Here is a 13,468-nt window from a genome sequence, read left to right as displayed (position 1 = left end):
GGTTAAAAATGGAAGCAGCAGGAAATCAAATGCTACGAGGGACAATGTGACCACTATTTAATTCTAAGGGAGGGTTACAACTTCATTCATGCACCTACACCCCAGGTAGAGGCATGTCTGATATACAGTGAGCGGTCATAAAAGACTAACAACGAGCTATTGATGCTAATAAAAGAATATAATAAAAAGGGTCCCCAAGCCTTTAGTAAATGCACTTCCAACCAAAAATACCTGCCTACTCCCCACCTAATAATAGTAAGGGGGTCCAATAAAAATAATACTTCTTTCTTAAAACATTTTTTCTTCAGCTCCAAGAATAAGGCTAAATAAAAACCCATTTATGTCCCGTCGCCCCCAAAAAACAAATCCATCTTCACCCATGGAGGGCTCCGCGGAGACTGAGCTTGCAGTCCATTCACGCCAGTATCTATTTTACCAATTATATAATAAAGCCAAGACAAATATTTTAGAAGATACTTTTAATTTTTAAATTACGTACAAAACCATGACAGACATCTCCACAGCCTCCAGGAGTATCACATAATTGTTATTTCTCTTTTCGTTTCAAATAACAACTCACAATTCAGACTTCAGTGTGGTCGTCTTTTTATCCCTCTTCAGCTGATGCGTACTGAATACCATGATCACAAATTCACTGACTCCTAATAGTAAACTCTGTTTAGCCATTATAAATACCTATGATTTTAAGCAATTGCTTTTAAACAGATGCAGTGAGAAATTTGGCAGATCTTAGCGTCTCAGAATCACACCAGGGATAAAACATCTTGTGAAGTGGCTGAAGTTAAAAAGTGAACATCATCATCAGCAGGCAAGTTCCATTGCTCTCCTGTGGATTGATAGCTGGGTGCCTTGGATTTGCCTTCTCAGTAAATCCCAAAAGAGCTCTCCTCAGAATCCCTGTATCGGTCCAAGTACCTTAGCGGTTGGCCATGAGGATATTTCACTTGTGGTGGGTGATATACAGGGGGGCGTTCAAATTCAAAAATGGGCTCTCTCATGTCTGAAAATCAAGAACAAAGAATTTTTCAAAAAGGAAAAAAAAGAAAAAAGAAAAAGGCTCCAAATTCATCACGTGAAGTCATAACACAAGCAAGATGACAAAAAGCAGGGTATTTGACAGAACAGGTTATCAAGTAGCTGCAAGTGGACTGTGGGCAAGAGAAACAAAAATAAAGAAAGCATAGAATAAATAAAGACTAAATGGCAAGAAGAGACATTTTACAATAGGGGAAAAAAGACAAAAATACGTGAAAACAGTCCAAAAGGTGTAAGGATACAAGTCAGTAGGAAAGAATGCATAGAAGACTAAAAAACACAGAGTAAAGTGAGAAAACAAAACAAAAAACAGAGGTACGGAAGACATTAGAATATCATATGACTTAGAGTGAGGAAGAAACTAGCCTCAAAATTAAAATTGTGTAACAAATCTATGGAGAGAAAGGATGCGATGGCATTACTATAAAGAGTTTAGAATAAATAGAATGGGGTAAAAAAGGAAAATGTTAAAAAGAAAAGTAACCATTTTACTGACATTTATGAGTACTTACTCAGTAGCTGGTGGTAAACCTGTGTTACACTCTCCTCCCATTTACACTGGAAGAAGGCCAGACCAGCTGGAGTCAAGCTGTCCTCGTGTCTCCTGTAGAATTCCAATGTTTTAAAAGTTCTCTGCTTCAAGCTGTGACTAGAAAAAAGGACACAGATGGGTTTATTCACCACCCATGGTGCCACCACAATGTGGACACTGATAATAAGATTTGTCAATGCCCACCTTTTAAAAAAAAAACAACTTCCAAATAAATATGAATGTAGCCAACCTGTATGCAAATGAATTGTTAAAATCTGCAACTACATGCGTACAACATCTGCCGTGACTCCTAGAAAACCAATTCAACTGAATTTACAGAATTTGATTGAACTAAAGTTGTGGAAGAAGTAAAACACCAGTACACAATCTTGTGACTTTGACAAAATGCTTTTGCACAGAATAAGGATTTTCTTTTTGATACTCTAGGGCAGGCAACAGTAAGCACTCCAGATGTTGTGGACTACATCTCCTATAATACTGGCAAAGGGAAATGTAGCTCACAACATCTGGAATACCAAAGATTGCCTTCCCCTGCTCCACGGTGTAGACTGCTTTTGCTAGTGTTCCCTGCTTGGAGTCAGACTACTTACCAGTATACAAAGTATTCCGGAACATTGGTGATATAAATCTCTTGGTTTGGGCCATGTTTCTCTTTAGTATAATACGGTGTGACTTGCAGAGAAGTGGGTGGGAAAAATTTGTATTGCTTTCCATGTTTCAGCACACAAGTGATGAAAAATATAGGAGACGAAAACAAAGCAAACAAACACAAAAAGTGGAAGATAAAGTGCTCCTTACCATGGGTTTGGTCTCAGATCGTCCCTGTAATCTATGTGCCCTTCCTGCTTAAAGAGAATAAAGATGTATCTGTGGTAACCAGTCCCTTTAGCAGGGAATGGTGGAAAGTAATGGCAAATTTCAATGCCAGAATGAACCTGGTTCCCAGGGATGTTTCCTCTGTAAGAAATAAAAAAAAATGATAAACTTAAGCAAGTGATTAGCAAAAAGCATAAAGGTTGGTATAAGACAGTTTTGTTTTTTTTCTTTGGTAACCACAAATCACCTATACTCACACCAACCAATGAACGTATTCAGAGTCTGTCTCTCTCAGGTGGCCATCTGTAAAAAGAACAAAATGGTAATATTATAGAAAAAGCAATCATAAACTTCCACTCAGATGGCCATTTTTTAATAAGTCTCTGTAAACAGTAAGGTATCGTTTGCAGAAACAGAATATGCAGCCAAGCAAAACCAGAAATTTTTTACTTACTGTAAAAAAAATTTCTCTTCTTAATATGGTGGCAGTACGTATGGGTTGTACGTATTGGGACAAGCACCTGCAAGATAGGCGATTAAAAAAAGTTCCACCCCTTTAAAAAAAAAAAAAGGGCTTCCCTGGCAAACCCACCTCAGTCGTAGCAAGAATACACACCTAAGCCACACTCTGTAAGCAAAATTGTAATTTAGAAGCAAGGAGATTTGTACTGCCACCATATCAAGAAAAAAAAAAAACAATCTACGGTAAGTAAAAATTTCAGTTTTTTCTGAAATATGGTGGCAGTACGTATGGGATATAGCAAGATTCCCAATCGGGTGGGCCTTATGCCTAAACAGCTTGATGTACCTATGCCCCAACGCAATTTTAGAGGCCGAGAGTACATCTAGTCTGAAAATGCCTGACGTTTTGTAAGGTGCTAAAAGCTGACCAAGAAGCAGCCATGCAGATTTCTTCTGTGAAGCAAGAGCTTTTCTCTGCCCACGATGCCCACGAAGTGGCCATTGCCTTTGTGGAATGCGCTGTGAAAGACGCTGGCAAATCCAAACTACTGAAGCATAAGCCATACGATTGACGAGATAATGAGAAATAGAATTACGAGAGGCTTCATTCCCCTTAAAAAACTTTCCTAGATACTACACACCTGACAAACTTCACCAAATATTCCCTCATACTTCGGCTGAGTGCTGGAGATGTGGAGGAGACCGAGGCACGATGACCCACATATGGTGGGAATGTCCGACTATCACACCCCAATGGAGGGAGACCCACGAGACATGGCAAAAACTGACACTGACAAACACTTAACAGTACTAACGATCCTGGCAACGCGCAACCTCATAGCATGCCATTGGAAACAAACAGACTGCCCCACCACAACAATGCTACACCACAAAATACGACAATACCTCCTATATGACATGCTCACAGCTACTACCCCTAAACAAGTTAACACCACTATTTAACTGGCAAAGGTGGACAGACTGGGTAACCCCCAAGGGGAATACAGACAAGACCTCGGAATAGTGCAATTAAGGTTAATGTTTTCTTGCTTGCTAGTTCCCTTGTTTTTTCCGTTTGTTTTATACATTAGTATAAATAACATCATGAACCCAAATTATACATAACGGTCAGCATAACTGTCACAAATATCATACCTGTCACAAGTATCACAAATGTATAATAATGTAGTTGTATATAAGAGACTGACTTTCCATGTGGTAAAATGGTATTGACACCAACGATTCAAGACTAATGATAGTTAGGAAACTATGGGATCTTCAATTGGCCTACAACGGAACATAAAGCATAGCAGACTATAGCAAAATACAATAGAACGTAACAGAATATAACAGGTATCAACAGACTATACTGCATAACAATGTGCCATAACAATGCACTTTAATATCACAATGTACCGTAATATGACTGCTTATCCTATGAATCTCTGTACCTATGCACATGTACGTATATATGAAACCGTGTATGTATGTATATATATATATATATATATATATATATTACATATATACATACACATACACACACAACCACAATTGTACTTAACTGCAACCCCCCCCCCCCCTTCTTCCTTTCTGTACCCCAACCCGAAATTCTTTAATAAAAGACACGTTTAAAAAAAAATAAAAAAATAAAAAAACTTTCCTAGAAACTGACAACAGGTGATCTGATCTTCTTAATTCGGCTGATATTGATAGGTACATCTGAAATGTCCATTTTTAACTCTAGAATATGCCATCTAGTTCCAGCGGGGAGGTGGCATAATTATAGAAGTATGAGCTGATTAACTGGAAGAATTGACGTTTTAGGATGAAACACAACTTTTGCCCTGATGGAATATAAGAAATTCCACTGAAGAAGATGTATCCTGAAGCTCACTTACTCTCTTGGCAGAGGTAATGGCCACTAAAAATGCTGGTTAAGCTTTAGCATATTAAAAGGAACCACCTCCAAAGTAAAAGGGGCCCTTAAAGACTAAAGTAAGATCCCAGGAGGGAAACAGAACTTCCTGGGTGGCGTAAGAAGCCTATTGCTTTAAACAAAACTTCTAACCAGTATATACGAAAACCAATCCCTTCTCAAAAAGAACTTAGGGAATACATTTTGGTCTTAACGTGGAAACGCCCAACCTGTGGAAATCTCCTGCAGAAAGTGTAAATTTGAACAAACCGGACAAATGAACTAGAACTCAATGACGTTCCTTACAACAATGTAGACACTCTACCCAAATCCTCATGTAAAGATTAGAGGCGGAACGACTAGAAGATTATATGCAACAAGTGGACTCTGACTCATGAAATGAAGGATCCACCATGCAGTGCCGTACCGTCAATAAGAACCTATTCAACACTTCCAGTAGGATATCTGGTCTTCCAAAAGTGTTTGAGACCGGACGATCCCCAAACTTGAAACTCATCTCCACCAAGGCCGAAAACTGGCTCGTGTTTGGCCAGTACGGAAAGATTGGCAGAACCACTGCTCTGTCAGTTACCTCTTTGAAGAAGTCTTAGGAACAGTCTAGGGAGGAAAAAAAAAATGTAAGCACGGAGAAATACCCTTAGATAGATAGACCTACTATTCAACCTGAACTATCTGTCCTGTACAGAGAGGCAAACCTGAGAATCTTCATGTTCTCCCTCTTTGCCATAAAGTTTATCCAGGCACTCCAAATCTCTATGTAGACCGTGAACATGATCGGATCTATAGACCCTTACTCTTGATCCTAAATTCTTGTGCTGAGGTTGTAGGTGACGACATTGTCAACACATCATGAGTGGAATGGAGAGAGGACCTCCCAGAGATTCTGAGCCCATTACACGGTTTTGGTACATAGCTGAAACAGACCTTGCCTCTGGCACCGCCCTGTCTGTTGACGTGAGGGAAACATTGTCGTGGTCTGACCTCATTGTAATAGGTCCCTTAATCAACCAAGATCTGAAACGGTGAGGGAAGTGACAAACTGCCTTAAGAGCTCTGAAATTAGTGGAGTATTTTTCTTAGGACCAAGAACGCTGGCACATTAGAGAATTTAGATGAGTGACCGAGCCTGTGTTAGATGCATTCTTTGGTGAAAATTACTCCTTCTATAGGCAGAGAGGACAGCTTCCGCTTTTTTCAAAGAGAGTCTAGGAGACAGAAATCCAAGATTTCCACACTTTGACCCAGAGGAGAGAATTTTCCACTGTAGCGGCCAAATCTAGATTTTGCCCAGTTGACCGCAGGAATTGAAGATGTCAGACATATCAGCAATCTCATTTCCTGTCCTTATGGAGGAATTTTCGCTTTTTTAAGTAATTGGACCTTTCCTTTATGAGTGCAGTAGATGCAGAGGTAACATTTTTAGGTTAACACAAACCTCAAAAAACCCTATCTTCCCTGGAGAAGAAGAAAATACTTTATGGTCTCCGTATCCAACCGTGTTGCTGTAGCGCTCTGCTTGCTACCCAAACATACTTTAAGGGCAACATCCCGATTAGCAATAAGTAGACAAACTGCCAAGTAGGGAATGCCTCGTTTCCAAAAATATGCAGTAATGGAAGCGTTTTGAAGAGCAATCAAATCTCTACAATCCATGTAATATGCCATATTTTCAGGAAACCTCTTGAGGGGCCGCAATAGGGATATGTGGGAATATATCTCTGATCTATATACACCATGAAATTCCTTTCTGCACAATCAGAGTTACAGAAGCAGAAGTTTCAATTCTGAACCTCAGGAAAGGAACCAATTAATTTAAATTCACAACTAGTTTAAAGGAATGATCAGAGTTTGATAACTAGGAGATTACTGAGGAACTCAACGAACTTCGTGGTTCACAGAACCATATCTCAAACTCCTTGCATCCAACAGGAACACTGTTTCTGTAAATAGACTATTCGGAAGATTATGGATTGGGCAGATTTAAAAAGAGCAAGCGGTGCCCTCTTTAACTAGATCAAGCAACCAGTGATTGCAAGTAGGTTCCACTTAAAAGCCAGGCAAGAGACATTAAGATAAATACTGGTTCCCAAATGCATCCTGGGAATGTTAAGTGACTCCATGGAATGGTACTGCAGTCATCTACCTCAAAAAGATGAAGGACTGAGTGAACCCTGCAGGTGAAACGAACCTGTGAACACCAAGGGTTGAATAAGGTCTAAACCCATTGAAATATCCACACTTCGTATAGAAATGCAGGATTATGCCTCCAAGCTTCTTGGCATCCGAAACGACTACCCACGTCGGACCCAGTTCTACCTGTCTTGAGGCAGAGCCTTTTTCGGTTATAAAAGATACCCCTTTCCCTAATGGGAGTTAACAGGGGGCCAAAAAGGACGCTGATCTGCTGTCCAAGCTTAAGCCACCAGGACATAAGGGAAACAGCAGATGAACCCATGATCTTGGCAGTCATTGTCAAATCCATATAAAATATGTGACAATCACAAATGAAACAGGAAACAGACGAGCTGCTTATCAGGAGACTTAAATAACCTCCATTAACGATTGTAAACAATGTTATACGTTTTGGACACCGCTGCACCTGACAGCAAAGACCCATACCGAAACCCAGCAGTCTGGAAAGATTGTCTGCAAGAGGTCTCAGCCTCTTGACTATCGGGTTTTTAAAGCAGCTACTTCTGCAGAATTTTATGGATTTCCAGTGTACCTGGGGTTGTAACATTTACCCATTTGATGGTAAACATATATAACGTCGGGCAAGAAAGGCTCGTTACACAGAGTGTTCCCATTTCTGCACATAAGAAAGACATGACGTTTGAGGAACAGAAGACACTCAAAGGTTAGCAGACTTATTCTGCCCTATGCCCGATTCATTCTTAATAAACTTTATCAGTACATCAGGTGGGAACCAACTCCACACAGAATGATGAACCAGACATGTCTTAAGACGAGGTAGATAAACATTCACCAGACAGAAGTAATCGAATGACGCTTCTCTTCGGTACCTGCGGAACATCTCAGGCAGAGCAGCTGATACACTATTTGATTCTCTATATGAATTCAAAAGGTAGGAATGATTGCATATTCTCTGTTTAATTTTACCCAAGAAATTGCAGCACCTTGGTCATATTTATAAACCCTAGAACCATATTAAGGGGAGTAGTATAGATACAATAAGCAAAAGCCTTGTTTAGTAGAGGCATTCCAAAACACAAACAGTACAAACAGTCTATTTTGCACATACAGTCCACTTGCAAAACAATTCCATCCATAACTTGCAATTTTAATCAGAACAGATTTTCAAGGCAAAGATCAGCTAACCTTACCTTGAAAACCTCTGAGCCGTGTGGAGGGTTGGTGACACGGGGAACCCTTCTGACAAGCTTCCTGCTGCCTGAGGGAACAGCACAGCGATCGGCAATCTGCGGTTTCCCGGAAGTTCCGGTTTGCACATGGAACTTCGGTGGAATGCAACACCACCCGGGGGTGTGTTCCACCGCTGTGCCCAGGCACATGGCTTGCAACATAATGAAGGCGTCCCCCGGCCCACCCATACTCACCAAGCCGGAACATACTTGGGGCAAAGTTAAACAGAAAGGGCTCCAGAACCTCCACGGACGGAGCCATGTCGCTCAGTCTACCACCTGGGTGGCCATCGGCTTCCTCCCCCAGACAGCAACCTGTGTGCCTAACCTCCAACAGACGAATGACCCATTCTGTGACAAGGAAGAACTGTGGTGGGTTTGCCGGGGAAGCCCTTTATAGGGTAAAGGGGAGGTACCTTTCTTAATCACCTATCTTGCAGATGCTTGTCCCAATTAGGAAGCTCAACCCATACGTACTGCCACCATATGTCAGAAAAAAGAAAAACATTGTGTAAGTTGGGAAATGTTTATCTTAAGGGATTGTTTCTGAACCCCTCCTGAATATCCCATACTGCAATCAATTTAGTTTTTGATTACATTATGGGCCACAGACTAATTCACAACAAATATGTTGGGTCTCTTTTTATCTTTTTTTTATGACAAATATCTTCGTCCGCTTAAGGAATACTCTGACTCTCTCAAATAAGTGGACACGGTGGTTGGAGGTCCTGGGTGCCATATTACGTCGAGAGATTAAAAGGTGCCAACATTTCTCACCGAGTTTTCTGAATTGAGATTTAGTGATCAGCTAACACTGGTGCCCAGTCTGAGGCTTCCTTACTGAACACAAAATATATTTATAAAATGGAAAATATTTACAAGGAACAAAAATATAAAAAGCTTTATTTAAATTTAATAAATCATACACAAGTGCAACTAAAGAAAACTAATTCAAAACAGAGTTACTAATTTTTCCTGATGGTTAAATTGCCCAATCTGGATTTCAATTAATTTTTAAAGTAGTGAATTACAGTTTTAAAGCCTCACTCAAACAAATGGCCATTGAGCAAAACTACTTACAAGGGAGTACAGATTACAGATATACTGACATTTACAATTTGCAAAAGGATTGCCAGCAACTATGTAATAAAAAATAAATAGACAAAACACCACAAATAAAATGAATATACTTGTCTGTTTTTAACATCACTGATGAGGAGGACCTCAACCTTGAATCTTATAGGGCACAGGAAGCCAATGTAACAATTGACAGAGGGGTGATGTGTAAGAGGAGTGACTGGAGAGAAAAATTGCAGCAGCATTCTTTATAGACCGTAGAAAGCAGTATAATTTCTGGAGAGCCCAATTGGAGAGAATTATGGTAAGCAATGTGAGAAGATACAAGAGAACAAACAAGCTCCTTAGTAACATCTTGGGTAAGAAAACAGAAGATGAGGCCAGAATCAAAGATATCATCAAGGCAGGAAGGGGCTGATATGTATACCACTAACTTGCAACAGCAAAGAATTTGTATTATGAGGAGGGAAATGAAAGCCGAAGAATGAACACTGTAGTTATTAAATTTAATGCTAAAACTAGAGATAGAAATAGGACACCAGTGGGGCAACATTTGTTGTCAATCACTTTTTTTTTTTTTTTTTTAATAAAGCACCAATTTGATATTTGCTTTGATTTTCTCCTTGTTTTTGAGATATAATCTACATTTTGACAGCCTCAGTTAAATCATTTTCTTCCTAGAAACTAACCTGGATTGGTAAGTAGCAGAGTCCACAGAGAGTCTTGTTCTGCTTCAAATGTCACCTCAGGAGGTGTAGAAGCCTGAAAGACACAACATTTGGTTAGATTTAGATCCCATCATGGTTGGCTACTCAATATATACACATGTACCAACCTCAGAAGGAGTCACCATATTCCCGTGGTGAACAGGTAAAACAAACTCCTCTCCTTTGTTGTAGTAGACCTTCAGTGGGACAGTGGGAACAAACGTAGCTTCTCCAAAAAGGTCTTTGTAAACTCCATAGTGCTTGGCCACATTCTGTACATGAAATGGTCCACTGATTATCTCCCATTCTTCTCGAACTTCATCCAGTGGAATTTGCACTAAAGAGAAACAAACATATAGATGTTCATGTGTATGCTAAGTGCAAGCAGGAGTAACAATGTCCAACTTGCCACACAATGTTGTTATAAATGTAGAATTGCAAATAAAAAAAAAAAAAGGACACTAATGCCTGTTCTTACTTGCAACTTGTAAGCATTCTAAGAGTTGTGAGCACAATAATTTACAAGTGGACTGAATATAAATATGAGTTTTAAATAGGAATTAGGACCAAGGTTTAGAAACCGCTGTAATGCAGTACACACAAGATGTTAGGGCAACCTTAATATAATTTCTCAAAATGTTTGTATGGGATCCTTGTCCAGTACTCAATTTGTATCTATCCTTAACCATTATTACATTTATATCATTGCTAATCTGCCACTTCTTTTAATTTTCCACCCTCAAATTTAGTCATTTGTAAAGTCTTTAACCCCTTAAAGGACCACTATAGTGCCAGGAAAACACTCGTTTTCCTGGCACTATAGTGCCCTGAGGGTGCCCCCACCCTCAGGGACCCCCTCCCGCCGGGCTCTGGAGAGGGGAAGGGGTTAAAATATAACCTTTCTCCAGCGCCGGGCGGGGAGCTTTCCTCCTCCTCTCCTTCCTCGCAACGTCATCGGCTGAATGCGCATGCGCGGCAGGAGCCGCGCGCGCATTCAGCCGGTCTCATAGGAATGCATTTACAATGCTTTCCTATGGACGCTGGCGTCTTCTCACTGTGATTTTCACAGTGAGAAGCATGCAAGCGCCTCTAGAGGCTCTCAATGAGACAGCCACTAGAGGCTCTAGAGGCTGGATTAACCCTCAGTATAAACATAGCAGTTTCTTTGAAACTGCTGTTTATATAAAAAAAAAAGGGTTAACCCTAGCTGCACCAGGCACCCAGACCACTTCATTAAGCTGAAGTGGTCTGGGTGCTTATAGTGGTCCTTTAAGGACCAAACTTCTAGAATAAAAGGGAATCATGTCCTTAAGGGGTTAAATTACCAGAAAACTTTATAATTTCAAGAAAATCACCCTAGGTTCATAAAGAATAAAACAAATTAAAACATGCTACATTTTTGTTATTTGAATGTGCTTCCTAAAGCAATGGGGCGAGGAGTCATAATACATCAAAATTGTGCACATATCATCATTGTGTCAAAGTGGCAATATAGGTAACACACATGTTCGGTGGCGGGAGGCCCTCTCCAACTCCAGATTTCTGTGGTTCTCCTTCAGCAATTCTTTTCTGGCTTTTGCCTTTTTGATAAAAGAAGCCCTGTAGACTGGAAATCCTATGTCCACAACTGCTTTTACATCATCTAAAAAAAAAATATATATATATATATATATATCTATTGTTAGCATGAAGCATGCAATACAAAAGCATAGAATAACATAATATGATATGCCACAGTATTGCAAAGCATGAAACCAAATGAAGATGCTCCACACAGGGAGACCACCAAACAGATGGGAACATTAAAATTAGAATGTAAATAAAGTATAAATAATATTATGTAATAAGCAATATTAAAATATATTTATATAGTAAATGCATCATTTTTAAAACTTTTTAAAAAATGTTATATCTATTCATATAACTAAAACATCGGTGGCCATAAAGCAGAACCCCAACTGTTGCAGAACTAAACCTTCCATGATGTTTCGCACCTTTTAGGCTACAAGCTAAATTTCTACAACAGCTGGAGATCTAGCAATTGCTAGAACCCAGGTCTATAACATAGGTACAAAAGGTATTAAAAGAGTATTTTTATGTATTTTTTAAAGATGTTTTTTTGGTTTTTTTTTCCTGTACATTGCAGCTCACATGTGAAACTTTCAGTGATAATTATATACAGTGTTGCCCCTTCCAGTGCAGGAAAGAATCTATATGCATTGCTTGGAGACTATATATATCCTCAGGCTTACTAAAATTGCAAAACAAAAACATACCAGCAATCGATGATTTCACCATGGCGGTTTACCTGCTTTTGTCTGCTGGTAGTGTTCGTATGTTTTCCACCAACTTGGTTTCTTGCTCTCTGCTTCGGCTACTTTGTAATATCGGGTTATGCTTCTATATTTCTCCAACGACTCCACGTCTTTACCTTCAAATTGATCATTTGGGAGAGGGCCCAGGGGTGCAGCTCGTTTGCATAAAGAAGCTAAAAAAGGGGGGAAAAAAAGGATAAATTATTCATATTGTGCATGCAATCAATAAAAAGACAATTTGCCATAATGCCTTGCAGCTTTAACCAATAAATCCAAGTAATCCCAGATTGTCCGTGTATACCAGGGGTCCTCAAACTGTGGCCCTCCAGATGTTGTTGAACTACAACTCCCATGATTCTTTGAATTACATAGATAGCCAGAGGATCATGGGAGTTGTAGTTCAGCAACATCTGGGAGGCCGGAGTTTGAGGACCCCTGGTGTATACTATAATTTGTAATTTAACTTCATTCAATGGGTGTTCTCTGTCAGCCACAGCCCCCACCCCATCCCAATTCTACTGATCGTTCCCTGCTTACCAACCATGCTAAATCCTCTATATTAGTATTTTTTTTGTGAGAGGGCAACCCCAGCCCAATAAAATGCATATTACCTCCTCCCTCACTGACCCCTAACCTTAATGCTCCTTCTGGTCATTAACCCCCCACTCCCTCAAGATTCAGATAAGGTTTTTAATCGTGATTCTGTACTAGTTACTAGGTCCCGTGAGCGATATTTCCTCCTCTCCCGTTTATATTACCGGAGGTACTCAGCAGCCGCCCTGCTATGGGTGCTCTTGCAGCTCTCACTAAGGGCGCCGCCATCTTTGCTGTCACTGTTCAGTGACGTCGGCTTCTACCCAGAGGTCATAGCGCTCGGCTCAGCCCATGGCTGCAGTGGTGCACACGTGGGTTTTTGCAGCCCCTGCTGTTACACTGCTTATTGGTGCTTGTAGAGTGCAAGTGGGTTATAGCTATGTCTTCTAAAAGAATCACCAAGCTAACTTTTTTTTCTTCTGTTGTTGTTGTTATTTTCATTAGTTTGCAGTGTAGTAATTTGATTTTGAAAAATCCTAAATTATTGATAAAGAAGTTCCATTAAGGGAAGATTAAGTTAGTTTATTATGAATGTATGTATGTAGGAATAGGGGAGAGCAAAGCAA

At 39.9% G+C, this 13,468-nt stretch overlaps 1 protein-coding gene across 1 annotated transcript; it reads right to left on the bottom strand.

Annotated features, from left to right (window-relative positions):
* Nucleotides 1-464: 464 nt before the first annotated feature.
* On the bottom strand, nt 465-13,158 carry MRPL38 (mitochondrial ribosomal protein L38). Its single transcript, XM_063425413.1, has 9 exons — nt 13,067-13,158; nt 12,302-12,481; nt 11,498-11,635; nt 10,122-10,330; nt 9,976-10,048; nt 2,683-2,728; nt 2,408-2,566; nt 1,569-1,705; nt 465-1,021 (listed from the first exon to the last, which is right to left on the bottom strand). The coding sequence occupies exons 1-9, from the start codon at nt 13,128-13,130 to the stop codon at nt 885-887; spliced, it is 1,143 nt and encodes a 380-aa protein (XP_063281483.1). The 5' UTR covers nt 13,131-13,158; the 3' UTR covers nt 465-884.
* Nucleotides 13,159-13,468: the final 310 nt, after the last annotated feature.

This window comes from Pelobates fuscus, chromosome 6 (genome assembly GCF_036172605.1).
Source record: "Pelobates fuscus isolate aPelFus1 chromosome 6, aPelFus1.pri, whole genome shotgun sequence".
Taxonomy (NCBI): Eukaryota; Metazoa; Chordata; class Amphibia; order Anura; family Pelobatidae; genus Pelobates; species Pelobates fuscus.
This window is presented reverse-complemented; position numbering and strand designations above follow the sequence as displayed.